General features: G+C 41.1%; 1 protein-coding gene across 1 annotated transcript in view; it reads right to left on the bottom strand.

Moving 5' to 3' along the window:
- SNCA (synuclein alpha) overlaps nt 1-23,552 on the bottom strand; it is a 98,576-nt gene that overhangs the window by 13,860 nt on the left and 61,164 nt on the right. The window contains exon 5 of the mRNA XM_075189539.1: nt 21,780-21,869. Coding sequence (XP_075045640.1) covers nt 21,780-21,869 — 90 coding nt within the window. The remainder of the gene's footprint in view (nt 1-21,779; nt 21,870-23,552) is intronic.

The following is a 23,552-nucleotide window of genomic DNA, read 5'->3' as shown; positions in this document are numbered from 1 at the left end:
CGACAGTGGCTAAACATTTTCTGACTCACCATGCGAGTAATCCCAAATTTATAAAAGCTTTTGCGATGGAAAGTGTTCAACTTGGGATCCAAGGTGGTGATATTCAAAAAGAACTTCTTAGAAAAGAGACGAGAAAAATCTTTCTTATGGGGACTATGATTCCCAATGGTCTTAATGACTATAACAGTTTTATCTCTTTTGTCTAAAGTCTAATTAATTCCAGTATGATGGTCTTAATAATTTCACCATTTGAAACTCCTTATTGATCTATAATGGGTAAACATTAAATTGCTGTCATAAAACTTGCATACGGATGGTCTGCTCCTCCCCTCCTTCCCCCTTCCTTTGTTTTGTAGGAGTCATATGGACAACCTTTAATATCCAATATACCTATTTTTTATATTATTTTCCATATTTAGTAATCAATTAATTAATATTTGGTCGATAATGTGAGAGTTTTTGCCTGTATATTAATTTCCATTCAAGATACACTTTACAAGGCATCCGATGACAACAAACGTTGTTGCATCCATGTCTCATATTAGATTTATATTAAAATATATTTAAAAACTCTCATTCCCGTTTTTGGCATAAAAATATAGGAATAAATATAAAAAACTACTTAAGATAATAAGGTATTAATGATGACTCTTTATCTTAATGATTTGGAGCCGCTCAGAGAAATACATTTATTCTTACTTTAAACCTAATCTCTGTACATAATGAGATCACTATACATCTAATCTCCAAAATCCCATAGCATTTGTGAAGGATCATTACCGATTAGCACTCGTTTTGTATATCAGTAACTATTAGAAATTGTAAATATTAGAATTACGAGATGTCATTCATTTCATTGGTCAATTCTCATGTCAATCAATATTTTATAACACTCTGTTTGGCTTTGAATATCGCATGTGATAGATCTACAAACATCAATCCTTTGATTGGTACAGATTATCACGTGACCTAACACACCTATAAACCAGCACTATATAAGAGCTGTCATTTGTTCCCCGTATTCAGCCTTGAAAAAGCAGCCCAGCGAAACGTGCATTGGCGTTTCAGGGCTCCTACATCCATCTCCTGCTTTGGGTCAATCTGGATCTTTATTCCCCTGATCGCTCCCCAGTTACTATAGGCAGGGAACTTATCACATAATCCCGCGATCAGAGGGTAATTACTGCCGACCTCACTATACTTGTGGCATTTGTTTGCTATTTGCAGTGTCAGTTTCTCATTACAATTGAGACAGTTATCCTTAGCGCTCCATACTACTATTTGGATCTAAGGATTTTGGCACTACTTAAAGGCTATATTTTTGGAGGTCTCTCCTTATATCCAGATCATTTATATGCAGGAGTACACCAGTTTTATTACAGGTTTATTATGACCATAGTGGCACTTAGACTTATTTAAGTTCTTGTGCATATAACTGAGTGTTATTAATTGAGTGTAGGAGCTCTTGCAAACATAGTTTGCATGTTTAACTTGTATTGTATCACTGTATGTTACATATCTGTTCTTTTATTATTTCGCTCATTTTCTACCCTTATTTTAATGTATACTAATAAAGGTTAATTTTTAAATTATCTCATTGGAGTGCCCCAATTACACCCCTTTTCTCTATTCTATTTGTACAATTGATATTGTGTAGGGTGCACCCCCTGGTTTGGTATTTTTATATCCCAGGTCTGTTATTCAACACTTAGTTACTATTGGAGGAGATAAGTTCATAGATCACATTTTATGATATCTTGTGCGGTGGTACACCTTTTTTTGTTCAACTCTAGCTCAACAACCTTGACAAAGAGCATACAAAGACTTCAGGGTCTGCACCCTGGCAAACAGCATTACTACTCAAACTCTGCATTCTGCATGCAGCTTACTGTGAATTCTCTCTGGGAGTATAAACATTTGTCTGCTGGCTAGGAAGTAAGTCTTTCTATATCACCAGGGTCTGATTAAGAGTTCAGGCCGACCTAGGCTAATAGAATCTCTTTCTTTCCAAGCCAGGCAATAAGTAGAAGGTAAAAAAAAATTGCAGGCATGAACGAGTACTACTGAGGGTGAGATGTGAAGAGGCCGGAGCTGCCATGTCTGTATCTTTTGCCATGCTTATCTCTCATAGTAACATAATAACATTGTTGTTGAGGTTGAAAAAAGACACCAGTCCATCAAGGTTAACCTGATCTCCTGCAATCCCTCGCTTATGTTTGAAATGGATCCAGATAAAGCAACCACCAATCTGTTTTAATTGGGAAAAATCTCTCCTGACCCAATATAACAGTCATACTTCTCCCTGGGTCCACTACTGTCCTTCATTTTAATTAACGGTTGTAACCCTGGATACTCTTTTCCGCTAAAAAAAATAGTCTAACCCTTTACTCACTTATTCTCAAGCAACTGCCCAATGATGACTCACTGTCTTCACCTTTATGGTAATACTTCAGGATTAAAGCCTTACTACATCTTTCTTTCATGTTTCCTTTTTACTTAGGAGTACAACTATTTTCTTATATTTTAAAATGAATTTCAGCTCATTTCTCTCTTGTCACATTTTTGCTCCCCCAATTTTTTGCCCCCCCCCCAAAGCCTTGCATCCTAGGCTGCAGCCTAGTCAACCTATTAGATAAAAGGGCCCTGCATATCATTCTGCATTATACCGCACTGAGGGACTTTGGGCTCGTCACAGTTGTGCTTGGAGCTTTGATGCCTTCAGATGATCTGGAATATTGGATATTCTCCAGTACTGTACTGTGTCTGCTTCTTTAAATCTGAACTTTTATTGTTCGGTGTAAAGTACATGCTGCCGGTGTCTCTGGGGATCTTTTATTCACTACATCTATCAGAGACTGCCATTACTAGAGACTTTGTTCTGTGCATATTAATCAATAGCAAGCAATGTTTCCCCTGTATATGGTCATTGGTTACTCTGGATCTTTACAACAATTTTAAATAACTGACAGTTATTTGAATTTATCTCCTTTCTCTATCTAGCATTGAATTACCTAACAATCTACAATTGAATGTGATAAAATAAAATACAAAAACATTAGTTACTTTTATTTAACAACACAATATTTAATAATTAGTACTTCTGAGATAAAATAACCTGTACATACTTGATTTGATTCTTGTGACTTTTGGGGTGCTTACTTTATAGTTAGTGTGTTTTATTTATTTGTTTAACATATAAGTATTATGAAAATGAAAGTTCATATAGTGGCATAGGATTGTATATACATACAATCCTATGCAGCATAACATTTAGTTTGTGTAAACATGGTATTTCAAAGTCATGTAATTTTATTACAAATGTTATCAGATGTACTTATAGCTATTGGCAATAACAACTTGCAGATAAACTTAATTTGCCTTTGTATCAGAATTTTCAAGGGCATCAACACATCAAGATTATAAAATGCATTTCATTGCATTATCTGTGCAAAGTTAAATTAAACTATCTAATATCTTTTTACGTATAAACTGACTTTAAAGGGACAGTAACACTACCATTGACTGGTAGTGGAAAGCCAAGCATCAGGAAAGCCTTTATACACTCATCTGTTAATATTCTGTTACATTAATAAGAAGGCAAAAATATTGAGTTGGTGTGCCTGTAAAGTGGAAAAGAATCACCTGGTTATTACATTGAGTGCAAATACTGCAAAGTGAAAAAGAATCACCAGAGTAGTACATATGTATTCTAGATTTATGCTTCAGGTGATTTTTTAAGTCACGTTTAAGCCAATGTGGGGAGTGTCCTGGTAATTCCCAGCTTTGACCATTCAGAATTGGTGAGCACTAGGTTTTATTTTTTTATGAGGATTTTATAGCTTTTTGGTTTTTTTTCCAATTTGAACTATGGTTTAGGAAAAAAGAGAATTTTAACATTTAATGTTTCATAAAAGCTGGTAGCATCTGGGGATGGGATGGATATGCTGTTTTTTTCCATCACCATAGAGGTATCAGCCATGTTCTTACCAACCTGGGGCTGGTTATAATTATGGTATGGGGACCCCACACTAATGGTGTTATTGTTATAATTAAAATCAACCCAAAATGTCAAGTGGGAGAAGTTGAGGAATTGGTGACACATCGCCCACTCAGGGCCGGATTAAGGAAATGGAGGCCCCAGGGCCACCATTCCCCTGTGAGCCCTCCCCCCCCCCGAGAGCTGCCCCCCATGGACTCTCCCCCCCTGTGAGCCGCCCACCTTCCTTCCCCAAGCACTTACCTCTTTCTGTTCTGCTCCTGTCACTGTAGTCCTTCCGCTGCGCGCTGTAAGCTCCTTACTGAGGAGATCTCGTGAGAGTGAGACTCACAAGATCTCCTCAGTAAGGAGATTACTGAGCGCCGCGGAAGGACTACAGTGACAGGCTCAGTAGCATTGATCGGAACGGGGGCGCCCCCGCACTGATCAATAATGCCACTGAGCACTGTCAAGGGCCCCTGAATGCTCGAGGCCCCTGGGCTGTAGCCCAGTTAGATCTCGGGTTAATCCGGCCCTGGGCCCACCTATTACTTTACTCAGCACCATTCATGTGAAATTAGGACCAGTGCTGAGGTCAGGAGGTTAATTTTCCTTTTTTCTCGAATTGAGACAAAATTTCCCAGGATATTCGGTGTTCCATATATCCCAATCCTGGACAGAGTGAAGAAACATGAATGTCAGTATTCCCAATAGAAAGATAATGGAGAGTAATGTGAATGAAACAAAGTGGATTTATTTTAAACACAGGTCACAGGTAAAATGAAATGCAGTAAATGGTAAGGCAGCTAACACAAGTCCATAGAAACAGTTGAAACAGGATTCCAGGATTACCAGGTTAGCTGAGGAACAGGAGTACCTGATACCTGGCACAACACGTTAGCTGCAGGTACAGGTTTGTCAGGATAAACTGGTTCAGCTGAGAAGCTGGAGACCAGGCACAAAAGGATGACTGCAGTTAGAGGTTGGAATTGCAGGATACTTACAGAGAGATGATCACTTGGCAATGCAGAGTATTTGCAGAAAGCTATGCACTTTGCAAATGCAGGATATTTGCAGAAGTCAAATGCCAGGGAGTAAACAGGATCAAGGTCGAGGGCGTGGCCTGGTGGGCAATGGAGTAAGACGCTTCTGTCGGAGCTCCTCAGCCTAATTATCCTTTTCATACATCCTCCTATGTACCGGCTGGCCCAACTTACCTGCAATTGTGCTGGAGCCTCTTCTCTCCTTTCCGGTCCAGGTTCACGCTGCAGCGGTGACTCGGGGGTTGTGACAGGTGTTTGTCCTCCGGAGCTCTGCTGTGAAGGAGATCGCGCTGACGGAGGGGAGCTGGATGCCCGCTTCGGTGAGTCCTCTGGTCAGCGGAGATTACAAAAATCAATAATCTGAGGCTGTTAGGAGGGGATCATAGCAGCCGAAGAGGTCCCTGAGATCCTGGTTTCCCGCCGTGGAACGAGTGGCGGGCGCAATTTTGGGAGCAAATAACGGAGAGTGAGCTGGCATATAGTGCTAGGAGCTGCAGCTGCTGTAACCATACCCATTATTATATACAGAGGCAGTGAGAGGAATATATTCTTTGCCCCTTTCTCCATATTTGGTTGTGCACGGGCTCTGGCTGGTTTGTAGTTATTATCTGGCCCTTCCACAGTATAGAGCCTGGTCATTAATCTAGCCGGGACTGGACGCTCTGCTGCAGCCTTTCCTTGTATGCTAAATTGCATATATAATATCTAAAGGTGCATTTGACAACGACTGTGCACAGAGGAGGTCAATATGGGTAAACATTCTGCGAGCACCACTGCGGCTGGTAGATTGGAGAAATATGCTCGTTCCAACCCTGCTACGGCCTCGGGCGGAGCTCCTGTATCTGACCTGCAGGTACCTCAGCCTTTGAAAGATCCAGATTCGCCTACTGATTCTACTCTTCAAGAAGTCCTGAAAGCTATTGCTGCCTCTGAAAAGAAGGTAATGGATAAAATTGGAGAGGTGCAGGTTGATTTGTCATTGATGCGGCAGGATTTTCAGAAAATCCGAGAGCGAGTGTCGGAGACGGAGGCCCGCATCTCTATACTTGAAGATACTACAGTCCCTTTACCGCAGAAAATTGCTGGTTTTGAGGCTCAGATGGTGTCGGTTAAACAGAAGATGTCAGATATGGAGGGTCGCCTCAGACGCAGTAATATTCGTTTGGTGGGTCTCCCTGAGAAGCTCCGGAGACATTCTTGGAGAATTGGATGATCCAGCTGTTCGGCAGAGAGGAGTTCACGGCCCAGTTTGCAGTGGAAAGGGAGCATCGGATTCCGACTCAGAGACCGCCTCCTGGTGCACAGCCACGCACGTTTATTGCCAAGATGTTGCATTATAAGGATCGGGATGCTATTCTGCGCCTGGCTCGGATTAAGGGCCCATTGATGTTTCAAAATCAGAGAGTTGCTGTATTTCCTGATTTCTCGGTGGATGTGCAAAAAAGCAGAGCTCAATTTATTCAGGTGAAGCACCGTCTTCGTGAAATGCAACTGCCATATGCTATTCTCTTCCCTGCAAAATTGAGGGTGATTGCAGATGGTACTACCCTGTTCTTTGGATCATCGTCTGAGGCGACTCACTGGTTGGATAGGAGAGCTCCTAGTGGTCTTCGTCCAGATTGAAGATACTCCTGGTGATGTATTGGTTTCCTGAACTGAGATGATGCCTTTAAAGACTGTGTGCCTTTAATAGTTATAATGTTTGAAATATGCTCCGTCACTATATATCACTTTGAGTTCTGGTTATAAAATTCTTTGGTTAATATTGTAGGTATCTGGATCCTTTTGAAAATGTCAGTTATGGGGTGATATTGTTTGAGATTGTTGGATCCTATAATTGGTGCTAAGGGTCTGGGTGGGTATGGAGGGTTAGAAGAGTACTAGGGTAAACTTGTGGGCTGGGGGGCTTCCCTTGCTTAAAGGGTCGCGATCTCCCTCTCCTTTTGTTCGGTGCATACGGGTATTTCCATAAGAACGTGGAGATAGTTGTGTGTGCTGTTTAAGTGGATGCGGGACAGTTATAAGGGGATCCAGGTATGTCTAAGTTGGGGATGGATATACGGGGAGGTGGGTTGTTTTAATAGGGTAGGGAGGGGTAGGGTTTTTCAATGCAGTGACAGGTGTGGTATTTTATTTCTATGCAAATATTTTCAGATGATGAAATTGACTATTTTGGTATATGCAAATGTGATTGACTGGGGGCTGGGTGTCTGTCTGGGCTGGAAAGGGTTGCTTTTTTATACAGAAATGTCTCATGTGTATTCCCTGGTGTTATGGCGACTGAGAAGATGAATAGGGGGTCTATTAAAATTCTGACTTGGAATGTTTGCGGCCTAAATGATAAAATTAAACGGTCCTTGGTCATATCCCAATTAAAAAAGTATGAAGCGGATGTTATATGTCTAACTGAAACACATTTAGTGGGAGGCAGGGTGTTGGCCCTTAAAAAAAACGTGGATTGGATGGGCATACCATGCTACTCATACGGGTCATTCTACAGGGGTATCTCTCCTTATACATAAGAAAGTAAATTTTATTTTGGAAATGGTGGAGTCGGACCCATTAGGTAGATATGTTTTTGTAAGGGGCATTTTTGATTCCAAGCGTATAAACTTACTGTCAGTTTATGTTCCCCCCCCGTATAGTGGTGAGGTCTTAAAAAAATGTAGTGAATTTGTCTCTCTCTCACCTGATACTCCTGTGATTTGTTGTGGGGATTTCAATAATGTGTTGGACTCTAATGTTGACAGGTGGAGGGAGGTGGGGGACAATACACATGCTAAGAGATCAAAGTTTGCTGATTTGGTGGCAGAAATGGGTTTGGTGGATGTGTGGTGTCTGAGGCATCCAGCAGAGGTTAGTTTCTCATGTTTCTCCACTTCATATAAGGCCTTCTCCCGAATTGATCTAGGACTTGTATCAAGGGAACTGCTGCCGGCTGTCTCTGGTGTCGCATATTTGCCAAGGGGAATTTCAGATCATTCTCAATTGATATTAACAGTTGAACTTAATGTTTCTCGAGGTCAAGCATTTTGGAGGCTTAACCCCTTTTGGTTGACATTTCCAGGATGGAAATATTTTAGAGTCCCAATGGGAAGAGTACTTTGCTACCAATGTGGATACAGCGGCTCTGTCTGTCGTTTGGGATTCCTTTAAGGCGTTCTTAAGAGGCTCTTTAATTAAAAGCATCAACTGTTTCAAGAGAGAATCTAGGTTGAAAGTCGATAGATTGGAAAAAGAGGTTGTGCGGTTGGAGGAAGTATACCTCTCCTCTCATGCGGCTTCTGATAGGATGGCTTGGATAACAGTACAGAGAGAGTGGTCGGATTATTTGCTAGATAAATCAAGGCATAAGTTGCTGTTTGCTAAACATACACAATACTTTGAAGCGGATAAGTGTGGTAGGTTTTTAGCCTATTTAGCTAGGTCTGAAAGGGCGGTGGCTGTAGTGGCGGGGATCACTGATACTTTGGGTGTTGTACATACCGTGACTGAAGAGATTAGTGATGTTTTCTATACATATTTCAAAGAGGCTTATGCGTCAAGAGCTGAGTACTCAGATTCTGATTTAGATACGTTTCTGGCGGCTGTTTCCATACCCGAACTGAGTATAGATGGTAGAGAAAGTTTGGAACTGTCAATTTCTGATGAGGAGATTGTAGCTGCAATATCATCGTTCCCAAATGGTAGGGCCCCGGGTATAGATGGGATACCCATAGAGCTGTATAAGAAACATCTGGGGTTTTTTGTGCCTCGCCTGAAGGACATGTTTACAAGTTTTAGATATCAGGGGTGTGTATCTCCGTCTATGGCTGAAGCCATTATAGTTCTTATCCCTAAAACGGGAAAGGATATCGTTACTGGTAACGGATATTAAGATTTTAGCAAAAATTTTGGCGACGCGGTTGAACCTGGAGATTAGTGAGATAGTGCATCCTGATCAAACTGGTTTTGTGCCAGGAAAATCTACGGACATAAATCTGCGTAGGCTTTTTTGTCATTTACAGTTGCCCCATCCTGCGGAGGAGGAGGCAGTGGTGGTGTCCTTGGATGCTGCTAGGTCCTTTGACTCTGTGGAGTGGAGGTACCTGTGGGCGGTGCTTTTGAAATTTGGGTTTGAACCGTTTTTTATTCAGTGGATTAGACTTTTGTATTCTTGTCCTACAGCTAGAGTCTGTGTAAATGGTTTTGTGTCCCGCCAGTTTGTTATGGGCAGAGGTACCAGACAGGGATGTCCCCTGTCCCCTGCTCTGTTTGCCCTTGCCATAAAGCCATTGGCATGTGTGGTAAGAATGCAGTCAAATATTACTGGTTTAAGGATGGGTTGCAGGACGGACAAGATTGCCCTTTATGCAGATGATATGCTGCTTTTTTTGTCATATCCTAATAAATCATTGCCAAACCTACTCCATGTGATCTCGGTGTTCAGTAGATACTCGGGACTTTTGATTAACTGGGGTAAATCTAGTGTAACTACGATTAGGGGAACTTGCCCTACGGGCCATGTTCTGCAGACTTCTCTTAAATGGACTCCGGTATTTAAATATCTTGGTATCTGAATTTCTAGTGATATGGGTCAATATATTCAGCGTAATGTTCAACCTCAGATTCACTATCTTAGGAGCCGAGTTGGGGTGTGGAAGCAGCTGCCACTGTCGGTCACAGGTAGAATTAATCTGGCCAAAATGATAGTTCAACCAAAGTTTCTGTATGTTTTGCAGCAGTCGCCGGTCTATATCCCCCATAGTACATTCCGTTACATAGAACTTCTTATGGTTTCTTTGATATGGGCAGGCAGGAGGGCAAAAGTTAAACTCACTACCTTATATCGTTCTCGAGGATCGGGGGGCTTGGCTTTGCCGAATCTACGGCTTTATTATTTTGCCTCCCAGTTAGCACATATTGAAGTTTGGTTTAGGTCAAGGCTGGGTCTAGACTTGCATGATTTTTTTGTTTCTGAGACAGGATCTAGTCATACACGTGTGCAGTTTCTTCTGGCCGGAAGAAAAGTTGGGAGGGACCCCCCTTTATTAATACAGGCCATGAAGGTTTGGAGATTGTCATCCCAGATTGGAGGTGGACTGGATCTGGATCCATGCACTCCACTATGGGACAATTTGGATTTTGGAGAAAACTAAGATGGAGGGGGCTGGAGCTTGGCGAAACTACAATATAACACACATTGGACAATTGTATGAGAATGGTATATTATATTCATTTGAGCAACTTCAGACACTACATGAACTACCTAAGGGTTACTTTTATAGATATTTGCAATTAAGACATGCTCTGGCCTCGCAGTTTCGGGAAGCTACCCCAAGCTTTAACGCAGATTCCTGTCAAGGTTGGGCCAGAGGCGGCAAATCTCTTTTATGTATTCAATTTTGGTGGAAGGATCTGGCGAAGGGGGCTTGCCGGAGCTGCGATGCAGGTGGGAGGGAGATCTGGGGCGTTTTAGTGATAAGACATGGGATATGGTGTTATGTAGCCCAAAGGAGGTCACCGCATCAGCTAGATTTCGCCAAGTTCAATTTTTTCTGTTACACAGAGCATATCTCACCCCTCTTCGGCTTTCTAAGTTCAGTGGCGGTCAGAAAGTGTTGTGTCCCAAATGTAGGAGCGAGGAGGGGGGCTTCTGGCATATGCTCTGGGAGTGTCCGCTGGTTTCATCCTTTTGGGGAGAGGTGGAGGACTGTATTAAAAGATTGGAGGTGGGAGTGATTGCCCTGACTCCAAGGCTCTGTATATTCGGTTTAGGCCTGAACAAAAAAACTCGTAGACTCATTAGATTGCTTATCAATACGTTACTCATGCTGGCAAAGGTAGTGATAGCTAGGAAATGCATGGCACCAGAAGGTCCGACATTGAATAGCTGGATTGACCTTGTTAACGATACAGTCGGACATGAAAGGTTCATGTATACCAGCAGGAATTTGGTGGATAAGTATGAAAGAATATGGTATAGATGGAGGATATCCCCTTATGTCACGGAGGGATTGAGGGAAGTGGAACTCTCCTGATTGAAGCTTGGGGCAGACATCCAGCTGCCTATTATGTTATTAAGATCAACGATTGTATCTTGTTTTACCAAAGCTGTACCATTATTTCACTATATCTTGGAAAAATTTATATATCTTTACTTGGAAATGTGAATGTCAATGTTTTTTGCTTTTTCTAACTGCATGGTGTACAAATACTTGACAATACTTGTACCACTGTATGGGGTATAGTTGGGGGGATAGCCTACTGTGTTGGGCTTTTTTGTTGTTTAAAGGAAAAAATGCAATAAAATTTTACCTGATTTAAAAAAAAAACCAGGATCAAGGTCAAATGAACCCAGGGTCTTGGTCACATAAGCAGGTGCCAAAGATAGGAACAAGTAAGAGTTAAATACCAGGGAGCAAGTCAGGATCAGATCACAGGAGTTTTCACAGGGAGACCAGCAGCAGTGATAATTGATAAACTGGCTCAGATTGCTGGGAAAAGCAGTCTCCTAAAGGTCAGACACAGGTGATTAGGATCCAGGAGTAATGATAAAGGCTTAATCACTTGCAGGTGGGATCAGATGAAAGCAGTGGAGCATCTAGAGGGAGATACTGAACTGTATCCTGAGGCAGATCGTGACAATGATGGAACGCCCCTCCACTACCTATTTTAAGCAATGGAACTACATTTTGCCAAGTCCCTGTTTTTACTTGCTGTTAATCTATCATCATAACATCACCATGTCATATGACTACTCCAGTTAAGTAGTGCATTGCATGAGCACCTTACACACTCCTGGTTCTCCTGTGCTTGCAATTCCACATGCAATCATAGTTCTTTCCTTTTGGGATCTGGAATGTCTGCACATTCACACTAATCACTATACACAGCTCAAACCAATATTATACACCTTTTCCACACTGATCACACACCTGTTGCACACTGATCACTATCCACAGATCACGCTCATATCACACACCTGATACCCATTGATTAGCAAACCCAAGAAGCACCAATATCACACACCTGATACACACTGATCACAATACACAATTTGTACCAATATCACATACCTGAACACTTCTGATATCTTATGGATCAGTCACAGCACACTGATTCATCAAATACTTTTATTCAAAACTTTAAAGATTTAATAAATATCCTGAGTCCTGTAGTGCAGAATGGTATCATTCTTGCCTGGCTGGTCAGTCAGTCAGTCAGACTATGAGGCAGTAGCAATGCAAAATTGATGATTGCCCCTTGCCTGACCCGATTCCCAAACACATATGCTCTGCTCATGCTCCTCTGATCCCTGATGCTCAGCCTTACATGAATAAAAGACTACTCCTGCTGCACTATTAGCAGTGATACTGGGCCTGCACCAATGTCACATTGCAAATAACCCTATAGGTGCCTGGGGGTGTGATCTTAATTCAGTAGCCCCTACTGGAATCTGGGCCATTAGAATTGCCTACAATGCAGTTTTTATAAAAAAAAATAAAGTAAATGCATTTAAATGCTGGCAGTTAGTGACTGACAGGCCCCCTATGTCCACTTGCACTGCGTAATTACTCAGTCTGTGAAGTGTGTGCTGATCTATTTTGCATTTTGCTTGTTGTCTACTGCACATCTGTGGTGAGGTGTATGTGGCATATTAGGAGAAAACTGAGAGCTCATTTTCAGTATATTTCAACACTTCGCTGTACAAGATCAGATTGACTATGCTAGAAACTAGAAATTGTTTGACTTATACTGAGAGGAATTACTGTGAAGGGAGATATTGCGTGCCCACACTCTCTACATATAGCTAAGGAATACCTGTCAAGGCTATGTTATAAAATTGCTACATAGGTGAAATAGAGATGATCAGGAAGAGGAATAGCGGAGAATATCAGGGAATTTGAGATTGCTGTCTTTTGTGCTCTCAAAGGATGATGGACCAGAATACACGAACATCACACTGGCAGAAATAAGGTGGTTGCATAATGTTCTGCCTACTTGTCTTAGTTACCTGGGCCCTATATATGCAAAATGGTACTATCCACACAGATATTAGTACGATCCCTATGTCATTTGTCATCTTTATTATACAAAACACATGGCAGCACCTGAGAGAGGAGGGAGGTGCACTCATGCTACATGTTAATGATAACTAGAGATGGGCGGGTCCGGTTCCCCGAGAACCGAACCCACGCGAACTTTGGGTATCCGAGTATCGAGCTAAGTAGCTCGGTACTCTCCTGCCCGCTCTGAATCCAAATCGATGCCGAACGTCATTGTGACATCGTCGGATCTCGGGGCTCGGTTCTCGCGATACTTCAAGATTATAAATACATGCCTCCACAGCAATCCATCGCCATTTGACAGAGGGAGAGAGCAGGGTGTAGTCACAGGCTGATTAGAGCAGGGACAGAGAATCCAATATTCTGATTCCAATTGTTGTAACAAAAATCGCTAGAGAAGAGAGGATAGAGGTTTTTTTTCTTTTCAATATTTGGCACTCCCCAGTGCTTTTGGGGTGTCCCCCATAATTGTGCATAAATATTTCTGGCTGTCAAAATTACTATCTGTCAGCAGTATCTACCAACTAATTTTTAGCACTCTCAAGTGCTTTTGGGGTGTCCCCCATAATTGTGCATAAATATTTCTGGCTGTCAAAATTACTATCTGTCAGCAGTATCTACCAACTAATTTTTAGCACTCCCCAGTGCTTTTGGGGTGTCCCCCATAATTGTGCATAAATATTTCTGGCTGTCAAAATTACTATCTGTCAGCAGTATCTACCAACTAATTTTTAGCACTCCCCAGTGCTTTTGGGGTGTCCCCCCTAATTGTGCATAAATATTTCTGGCTGTCATAATTACTATCTGTCAGCAGTATCTACCAACTAATTTTTAGCACTCCCCAGTGCTTTTGGGGTGTCCCCCATAATTGTGCATAAATATTTCTGGCTGTCAAAATTACTATCTGTCAGCAGTATCTACCAACTAATTTTTAGCACTCCCCAGTGCTTTTGGGGTGTCCCCCATAATTGTGCATAAATATTTCTGGCTGTCAAAATTACTATCTGTCAGCAGTATCTACCAACTAATTTTTAGCACTCTCCAGTGCTTTTGGGGTGTCCCCCATAATTGTGCATAAATATTTCTGGCTGTCAAAATTACTATCTGTCAGCAGTATCTACCAACTAATTTTTAGCACTCTCAAGTGCTTTTGGGGTGTCCCCCATAATTGTGCATAAATATTTCTGGCTGTCAAAATTACTATCTGTCAGCAGTATCTACCAACTAATTTTTAGCACTCCCCAGTGCTTTTGGGGTGTCCCCCATAATTGTGCATAAATATTTCTGGCTGTCAAAATTACTATCTGTCAGCAGTATCTACCAACTAATTTTTAGCACTCCCCAGTGCTTTTGGGGTGTCCCCCATAATTGTGCATAAATATTTCTGGCTGTCAAAATTACTATCTGTCAGCAGTATCTACCAACTAATTTTTAGCACTCCCCAGTGCTTTTGGGGTGTCCCCCATAATTGTGCATAAATATTTCTGGCTGTCAAAATTACTATCTGTCAGCAGTATCTACCAACTAATTTTTAGCACTCCCCAGTGCTTTTGGGGTGTCCCCCATAATTGTGCATAAATATTTCTGGCTGTCAAAATTACTATCTGTCAGCAGTATCTACCAACTAATTTTTAGCACTCCCCAGTGCTTTTGGGGTGTCCCCCCTAATTGTGCATAAATATTTCTGGCTGTCATAATTACTATCTGTCAGCAGTATCTACCAACTAATTTTTAGCACTCCCCAGTGCTTTGGGCTCAGAATGGATTCAAAGCAGTCCACATATGATCAGAATGAGCAACCAGGTTCTGTCACCAGTCCTGATGTTAGTGTTCCCAGTATGTCATCTGGGCAAGGCGATTTCAAACTACACAGTGTTTCGAAATCAGTCCAAAAAACAAAAACCCAAAAAAAGTACTGTTAAAAAAGAAGCGAAAAAGAAGTGTTACTGAGCAAAAGTTAAGTGCCGATAAAAAAAAAAAATTGCCAACATGCCATTCTACACACGCAGTGGCAAAGAGAGAATGAGGCCTTCACCTTTGGCTATTAGTGGCAGATCCCAAAAAGTTACCGAGCCTACAATTGGTGCACAACTACTGTTACGCGTCAAAGCTGAGCTGCAAGATAACAGTAAGGCATTAGAGGATAATGTTTGCTCTGATTCAGAAATGACACCAATCCCTGTGGAGAGTCCATCCAACAGTGGGATGTCTAATAGTGAGCATTCTGCTGATGTGTGCCTTAATAGCCCGAGTGTAGCCGGTGATACACAAATTGAGGAAGCCACTTTGGAAATAGAAGAGGATGAGGGGAAGATTTGTGTAGGCGACGAGGGCGCTAATGAGGATGTTGATGAGGATGAGGTTGTTTGTGTAAGTCCTGCACCAGTGGCAGCAGTTCTGGCACGTGACAAGAAAAAGGCCATTGTCATGCCTGGGCATAAAACAAAAAAATCCACTTCTTATGTGTGGAATTATTTCTACCCAAATCCAGACAACAATTGTATAGCCATTTGTAGTGTATGTGAAGCCACAGTCAATCGAGGGAGGGACCTTAACCATCTTGGAACCATGTCTATGTTACGCCATTTAACGAGAGTTCATGGCAAAGTGTTGAGAAAAGCTGAAAGTTCTTCCCAAAAAATTACAAGCACTTCATCATCAGCTAAGACCCTCCTTTCACCGACATCCCGACAGCTACAAAATACACCCACAACACCATCCTCATCAATATCCTCAGTAGCGCTCGGAGTTAGCCCGGTATCCTACTTATTAAGGTTGGATGACTCCTGCACTATTATTGATTCCTCTGAAGAAAGCGTTAGTCCCACTGCTGCTGCTGCTGCTGCTGCTGCTGCTGTTGCTGCTGCTGGGGGTGAATGGTCAGCTTAGAGGAAGGTCAAGAAAATGAGCAGTCCTACATTTCAGCAATTAACTGTGAAGCAATCATTTGCTAGGGGAAGCAAATATGACAGCAGTCACCCAGTCGCCAAGCGAATCACAGACGCCATGGTTGCAATGTTAGTGTTAGATCTTCGTCCAATCTCCAGAATAAACACAGCTGGTTTTTCACAGTTAATTGAGGTTTTGTGTCCGCGTTACAGAATTCCATCGCGACACCATTTCTCCCGTAAAGCAATTCCACAACTATACCAAAAAGTGTGTAAAAATGTAGAGATTACGCTGAAAAATGCCATTCTGCCCACTGTCCATTTGACCACAGATATGTGGACAAGTGGAAGTGGGCAAACAAAAGACTATATGACTGTGACAGCCCACTGGGTTGGTCATTCACCTTCACCAGCAGGAACAGCAGCAGCATGTACACCACTACGTAACATTTGTCACAGGCAGGCTTCACTAACAGGCATACAGCTGACAATTTGTTACGCAAATTGAGAGATGTGATTGATACATGGCTCATACCACTTGGACTCTCCCCATGGTATGTCATTTTTGATAACGCCAACTATATTGCGAGCATAACAGCTGGGTGATTTCCAACACATTCCCTGTTTTGCTCACACCATCAACTTGGTGGTGCAGAGCTTCCTACAAAATAACCGTGAGGTGCAGGAGATGCTTTCGGTGGCCCGTAAAAATGCAGGCCATTTCAGGCATTCAGCCACAGCATGTAGGAGATTACAGCAGCTCCAAGAGCAGTTTAACTTGCCCTGCCACCAACTTAAGCAAGAGGTGGTAACTAGGTGGAATTCCACCCTGTACATGCTTCAGAGGATGGAGGAACAGCGCAAAGCCATCCAAGCATATTGCACAAGCCATGACATTTCGGAAAGGAGGGGGGATGTATTTCACTCTTGCACAGTGGGGAATCCTTTCAGTGCTGTGCAAGGTGCTGAAACCATTTGAAGTTGTGACGTGTGAGGTGAGTGCAGAATCTGCTAGTTTGAGCCAAGTCATTCCTTTAATTAGACTATTGGAAAAGCAGCTTGAGAAAATGAAGGAGGAGCTGAAAGCAAGCAATTCAGCAAAGTATGTTGGCCTTGTCGATCAAGTACTTCATTCGCTTCACAATGATCCTCGAGTTATTAAGATCTTGAACTCTGATCAGTATGTTTTGGCCACTGTGCTTGATCCAAGGTTTAAGACCTACATTAAGTCTTTACTTGTAAATGAGCGAGATGTGAACTTTTGCAAGGAGCTATTGCTCAGCAAGTTGGCCGCTGAACTGGGCCTCGGCTTGACGATGTGTCCTCCTTCACTTTCTCAAGCTGCTGCTGCTCGTAAAAAATTAAATTCAAACTCTCCTGTGTTGTAACAGTGAGTTGTAAACACATCACTGTTACACTGACCTGTCATACAGCTGCCGGAGCTGCTCCGGCAGCTGTAAAAACTGTAAAGAACAGATCAAAGTAAAAAAAAAAAAAAGCGTGGGGTCCTCCCTCTATTCCAGCTTAACCCTAGTGCTGCCTGACTAGTACTGGTCCTCTGAAAATCGGGGAAAAATTTTGCGTGGGGTCCCCCCGATTTTCACTTTACCACTTGGAGAACCACAAGTGCCAACATGCCCTGACATCCCTGGCTTGCTGGGACCTGTAGTTCCACAAAAAAAAATGTTAAATAAACAACAGCACCCTAGTAAACACCACACATATTTATTAAAAATAAAAAACCCACAATAAATACACTAATTACCCTCATTAAAACCACATCTATTTATTAAAAATAAAAACACCCCAAATACTCACAAAAGATGTCTTCTTTCTTCTTCTAAAGTCTGCTTGCCCCAGTCCCATAATATTTATACTTCGAAAGTGGCTTGAATAATATCTTCATCACTTCGCCCAGAAGGGGCCCCTTGTTGATTGAAGTCTTCGTTGCTTCGGCCAGGGGGGCCCCATATTTGTAACATCCGGACACTTTAATCTTGATTGACGAAAAATAATAAAAGTCTGGAGCCGCCGCTAACACCTCCTACTATATAGGAGGTCCGCTACGCAATGAACTTACGTTCATTGCGTAAGCTGTAACTACTGTATTATGTGATTTTCCCACGCTAGTGGGGGAATCACCTAATACTGTACATAGAGCTTACGCAAGTAACGTAGCTCATTGCGCATGTGCTACGCTACTTGCGTAAGCTGTATTACAGTCGAACTTGTAGTTCCACAAAACAAAATGACGTCCGTTTATGGTTTTTCATTCTTTATCGCCGTATTACCTTACTACCCACAGCCCAGGGGTAGTAGGAAGAGCCATAGTGCTATCAGCACTGGGCTGGTTCTTTCTAGGGGGGGGCCCGCTCGTTTTTTTTTGGCGGACCCCACTCCCTAGGGAATCCAGCCCAGCGCTGAACAGTCTAGGGTTGGTTAGTCATTATGGCAGGGGGACCCCTGCCGTGTATCCCACTGCTATAGTGCCGCCAACCCTGGCTGGTTTGCCTAGTGCTGGTAAAGTGAAAATCGGGGGGACCCCACGCAAAATTTTCCCCCGATTTTCACGGGACCAGCACTAGTCAGGCAGCACTAGAGTTAAGCTGGAATAGCGGGGGGACCCCACGCTTTTTTTTTTTTCACTTTGATCTGTTCTTTACAGTTTTAATACTGCCAGGGCAGTGTAACAGTGATGTGTTTGTACAACACGCTGCTATCAAGCAGTCTATAACGGCTGAATTTTTTGGTATTTTCGACAAGTGGAGGGGGGCCTAGAGAGACAGAAACCAAACTGATTTTGTCCATTTCAATTAATATTGTACAGTCTATAACAGCTGAATTTTTTGGTTTTTTAAACAAGTGGAGGGGGCCTATAGAGACAGAAAGCAAACTGCCTTTTTCTATTTCTTTACATATTTAACTATAAGTGTAGAGTGTAATATACATCCAAAGACGATGACTGCATTGCCATAAGGCATAGATGGAGAGGAAGACAATCTGATTTGTGTGTAGAATAAATGAAGGCCTACCAACCAGGAATCAAACTGTTTTTTAGATGATTTATTACCTCTACAATTAGATTACTTATCTATGAAACAGTTGGAGCACTAAATCGGGTTATTTTAGGCCCAAAAACATTGATTTTCCAACAAAATAGCAAAACAAAACCAACCAAAACCAAAACCAAAACCAAAACACGCAATGGCGTTTTGCAAAACCAAAACCAAAACACGACGGTAATCCAGATCCAAAACCGAAACCAAAACCAAAACACGGGGGTCAGTGACCACCTCTAATGATAACTCTCATAACCACACCAACTGGCAGCCTTACAAAGTGACAGAGAGAAGGCAAAAGGCAACCCTCTTTCCTCCATATCATGTAGAGCATAGATCACAAAGTTGTTTTTTTTAATTTAAATTAGTGTTCTTGTTTTATTTTTTACTTTTTGGTATATTGGAGTTGACACGTTACAGCTGACACTTGATTTAGGTAAGATTCAAATGTGTGGATCATGGTGTGAAGTGGGCATTCTCAGATATATATTAGCATCCAATAGCTAATACTTTGAACTTAATACATTCACATGAATTAAACAAAGCTGTCATAACAACCAAGAAATATTCAGAAAAACTGAAAAATATATTTGTAAATTTAGTTATATGTGGAGGTTTAGCTAATATTCAACAGGGCATAAGATAGCTGGTGTGTCCATGTTCCCATTCATGGGGATCCAATCAGAGGTTTTAATCATAATGCATTTTATTTTCTCTGTGCTTATTGTACAGACAAATCAGTATGGTTCTTATGGTGGCTTAGTGGTTAGCACTTCTGCCTCACAGCACTCGGGACATGAGTTCAATTCCCAACAATGGTCTTATCTGCGTGGAGTTTGTATGTTCTCCCCATGTTTGCGTGGCTTTGCTCCGGGCAATTTGGTTTCCTCCCACACTCCAAAAAAATACTGTGTAAGTTAATTGGCTGCTATCAAATTGACCCTAGTCTCTGTGTGTGTGTTAGGGAATTTAAACTGTAGGCTCCATAGGGGCAGGTACTGATGTGAGTGAGTTCTCTATACAGTGCTGCGGAATTAGTGGTGCTATATAAATAAATGATGATGATGATATTCAGAAAAACTGAAAAATATATTTTTACTAATTTTATTTTCTCAGAAAGGGCTCATCCAATTAACCTGAAATTTGGTATACTGACATTATTTGACAAAAAAATTAGAATAGTCAAGTCAGTTAACTTCCATCATCCCCCCTTCCCCCCGTGGGAGGGGTAGTAAAGGCTAAATTTACGAGTTGAGGGGTCAAACTCATTTTCTACTCTATCCTGTATATATGTTACCGTGAAAGACCGAAATTGGAGAATGTCGACTTTCACCAGTGAATGTCAACAAACACCAAATACGTCGGTGAAAGATCGAATATTTCATTACATTCTTGTACATTCGGACCCTCACTGGTGTATGTCGACAATCACAGACATGCTCTGGTGAAGGACGAAAAGGGAGGAGCCGACATATAGGCGACAGGTTGTTTCCTGTCAAATCCCGTGTTCTGGTGGAATGAGTGATTCCGATACCCTAATTTATACAGAATGGATACTGGAGTGTATACAGAATGGATACTGGAGTGGATTGTGATCTTTTTCTTGAAAAGTTAATTTATCGCGACTGAACTACGGAGAAAGAAATATGAATCTCGAACATGTTCAACATTCACCATTAGTGCATGGTGAATGTCGACATTCACCGGTGTAAGTCAGAAATAAGGATATTTAACAAATATTTCGGACATACACCAAGCGACTATGTGAATGTTGACATTCACTGGTGAAAGTCGACATTCTCCAATTTCGGTGTTTCACCGTAACATATATATATATATGTGAAAATGAAGCAGCCCATATTTCATACCACCTAGTTTTAACACCCATGCCATTTCTACTGTGTCGACATCACCACTGTATCAACTAGCTAGGATGGAGAGATTATAGATACAGTGCCATGATTAAGTTTCCCGGCTATGTTTTGTTAGTGTAGCTGGGTAGCTAGTTCATGGTCCTTTCTATTAAACTCAGTAAATTACTAAGAAGGGTTTGGTACAATTTATCATCACTATATAGTGTTATGAGTATTCGCTGTTATACATATGGGGTCTGAGTCACTAAGGAGAGCAAAAAAAAAAAAAAAAGAGTAACTTTGCACCTGGGCAAAACCATGTTGCATTGGAGGGGAAGGTAAATTTAAAATGTAGGGACAGATTTATATTTGGGGTAGGGCATGTACTGGATCAACTTTAAGTTTTAGTATAAAAATAAAGCTATCAAGTATTTGCGTGCTACATAAATAAGCAGCCAGTATTTTCTTTACTTGCAAAACAATAAACTCATTTGCACCCCTTACATTGTAACATGGTTTGTCTAGGATCAAATTTACTCCCTTTTTTGCCTTACTTTCCTTAATGACTCAGGCCCTTATTCTTCTTACCCTTTATAAATATGAAGTAATAGCCAATGGGATACAGTGGGTCAAGAAGGCCTTGGCTTCAACAACCTTTATTCCTATGCAATTAATGCAATGTTTGACGCAAAATTATATTGCTTTTATCTTTTATTTTACATGACTATGTATTGTTTTTACTACAGCAGTGGAGTGTTTGACCATGGAAAGAAATATTAGACCAAAACTGATACTTTGGATCATGCACAAGATAAAACGTTTCTCCTGTTAATTGTTTAGTTACCAGTTCTCCTCCATATATGAATCCATATGAATTATTTTAAATGTGCATGTAACATAAAATGCAGTTACCTGAGGGGGCATTTCATATGTCTCATCTGGGTACATTGGCATATTGTCTGCATTTTCCAATTTCCCCTCTTGTCCAAATCCTTCTTCATTCTAAAACAACAACAAAAAATACAGTGAAGTATAGATATTTTGTAACAAGTGTATATTGAACTGTGCAGAAGAGATTATTTACATATTGGGGCTCACCGAGCGTTGGATACATTTGTGCGCCAAACATACGTAAAAAAAGACGCACACAGAAAAAGTGTACTTATGTGTATATGTTGAGTTAGACACAGCTCACGATGCATCCAGCTCAACCATTAAAGTATTTGCACCAGACATACACCAGGCGTGCAAGGGTGCACATTACGCCTCATGATAGCGTATAGATACATTTTGACAGTGTTAGCAGGAAAATGTTAAAGTTGCATTACTATTGTGGAACACAATATAATAATATAATGAAGTATCGCATAAGCAAGAAAGAATATTGTATTGACAGTTATGAATAAATATAAAAAAAAAATGTAATGCATTTTCCATTTAAAATGGAATTAAATACAAACATCATCCCATCTGGTATCTCTCCCTTTAACAGTCAAATGTAAATCCCTTTCCTGCAGTTGTCCAAGTATAAATAGCAATTAAGTAATGATGATCGTGAGTTAAATATAGTATAGCAACAACACTAATGATTTAAGTTGGAGAGGTCAATATGCAATCAATCAGAAACGGACAAATAGTGCTACTGACAATCATCTGTATCATCCTCATACATTGTGGCACCACCATTCCAATGCCCCTGCACACCCCTGGGGCACCTCTCCAGGTGTAAGGGGAGGTAAGCCAGCCACAAGAAAAACAGGGTGCACATCCAACTCTAAGGAGGCCAATTAGGTGATAGTTTTACATAGTAACCTCTGCAGAATAATATTTGGTGAGTATAATCTTATTTTTGTGGTTGTGAAGCATATATTGGAAAGGAACAGAAATAGAATATCAGAACTATTTGATGTATTTTAAGTTCTAACACAGCAGTACACTAAGCAGGATTGTACATGTCAAGAATTCGCTGACTATATTTTACAGGATGGATTTTCAGTTAAAATATACATTTCTATATTATAATATGGGCTTAAAAAATAGGACAGCAAGTGGTAGCATAATATGACTGTATTTAATTAAAGAATCAAAGCTAAAACAGTGAAGTAAGGCTATAATAGATAGTTGGACACAAATAATGTCAAATTTCATTATGCTGTTGGTAAAAGGGTCAATTTTTTACAGAATTATATTTCCAACAGTTTATTGCTTATTAAATATAGATTTAACAATACCTCTGATATATTCTTACATGTATTACATTACATTATTACAAAATAGTTATCCAGAACAAAATAATAAACTAAGCAATTAAGATTACTATCATATACTGTACTAACGGTCAGTCGCATTGCCCTGTTCATATATAATGTAATGAAGTGGCATATACACAAGAGAGACAAGTGTCTTGGAATCCGCATTTTCCATAATAAATATTGAATCTTTTACTAATAATCCCCCGGAGTCTTCTTCTCTTCCAGTGCCATCCCAGGTGTCTATTGCTTCTACTCTACACCTGCCTACTCCTTCAAAATTTGATGGAAATCCAAAAGCTTGTAGGGGCTTTCTCAATCAGTGCTCTATTCATTTTGAGCTCCAACCTCAAAATTTCCCTACTCATCGCTCTAAAGTGGCCTATTTAATCTCTCTGTTTTCCGGACAGGCTCAGGCATGGGCCTCTCCTTTGTG

The sequence above is a fragment of the Mixophyes fleayi genome, chromosome 1 (genome assembly GCF_038048845.1).
Source record: "Mixophyes fleayi isolate aMixFle1 chromosome 1, aMixFle1.hap1, whole genome shotgun sequence".
Lineage (NCBI taxonomy): Eukaryota > Metazoa > Chordata > Amphibia > Anura > Limnodynastidae > Mixophyes > Mixophyes fleayi.
The sequence above is the reverse complement of the archived record's forward strand: the minus strand, read 5'-3'. Positions and strand labels throughout refer to the sequence as shown.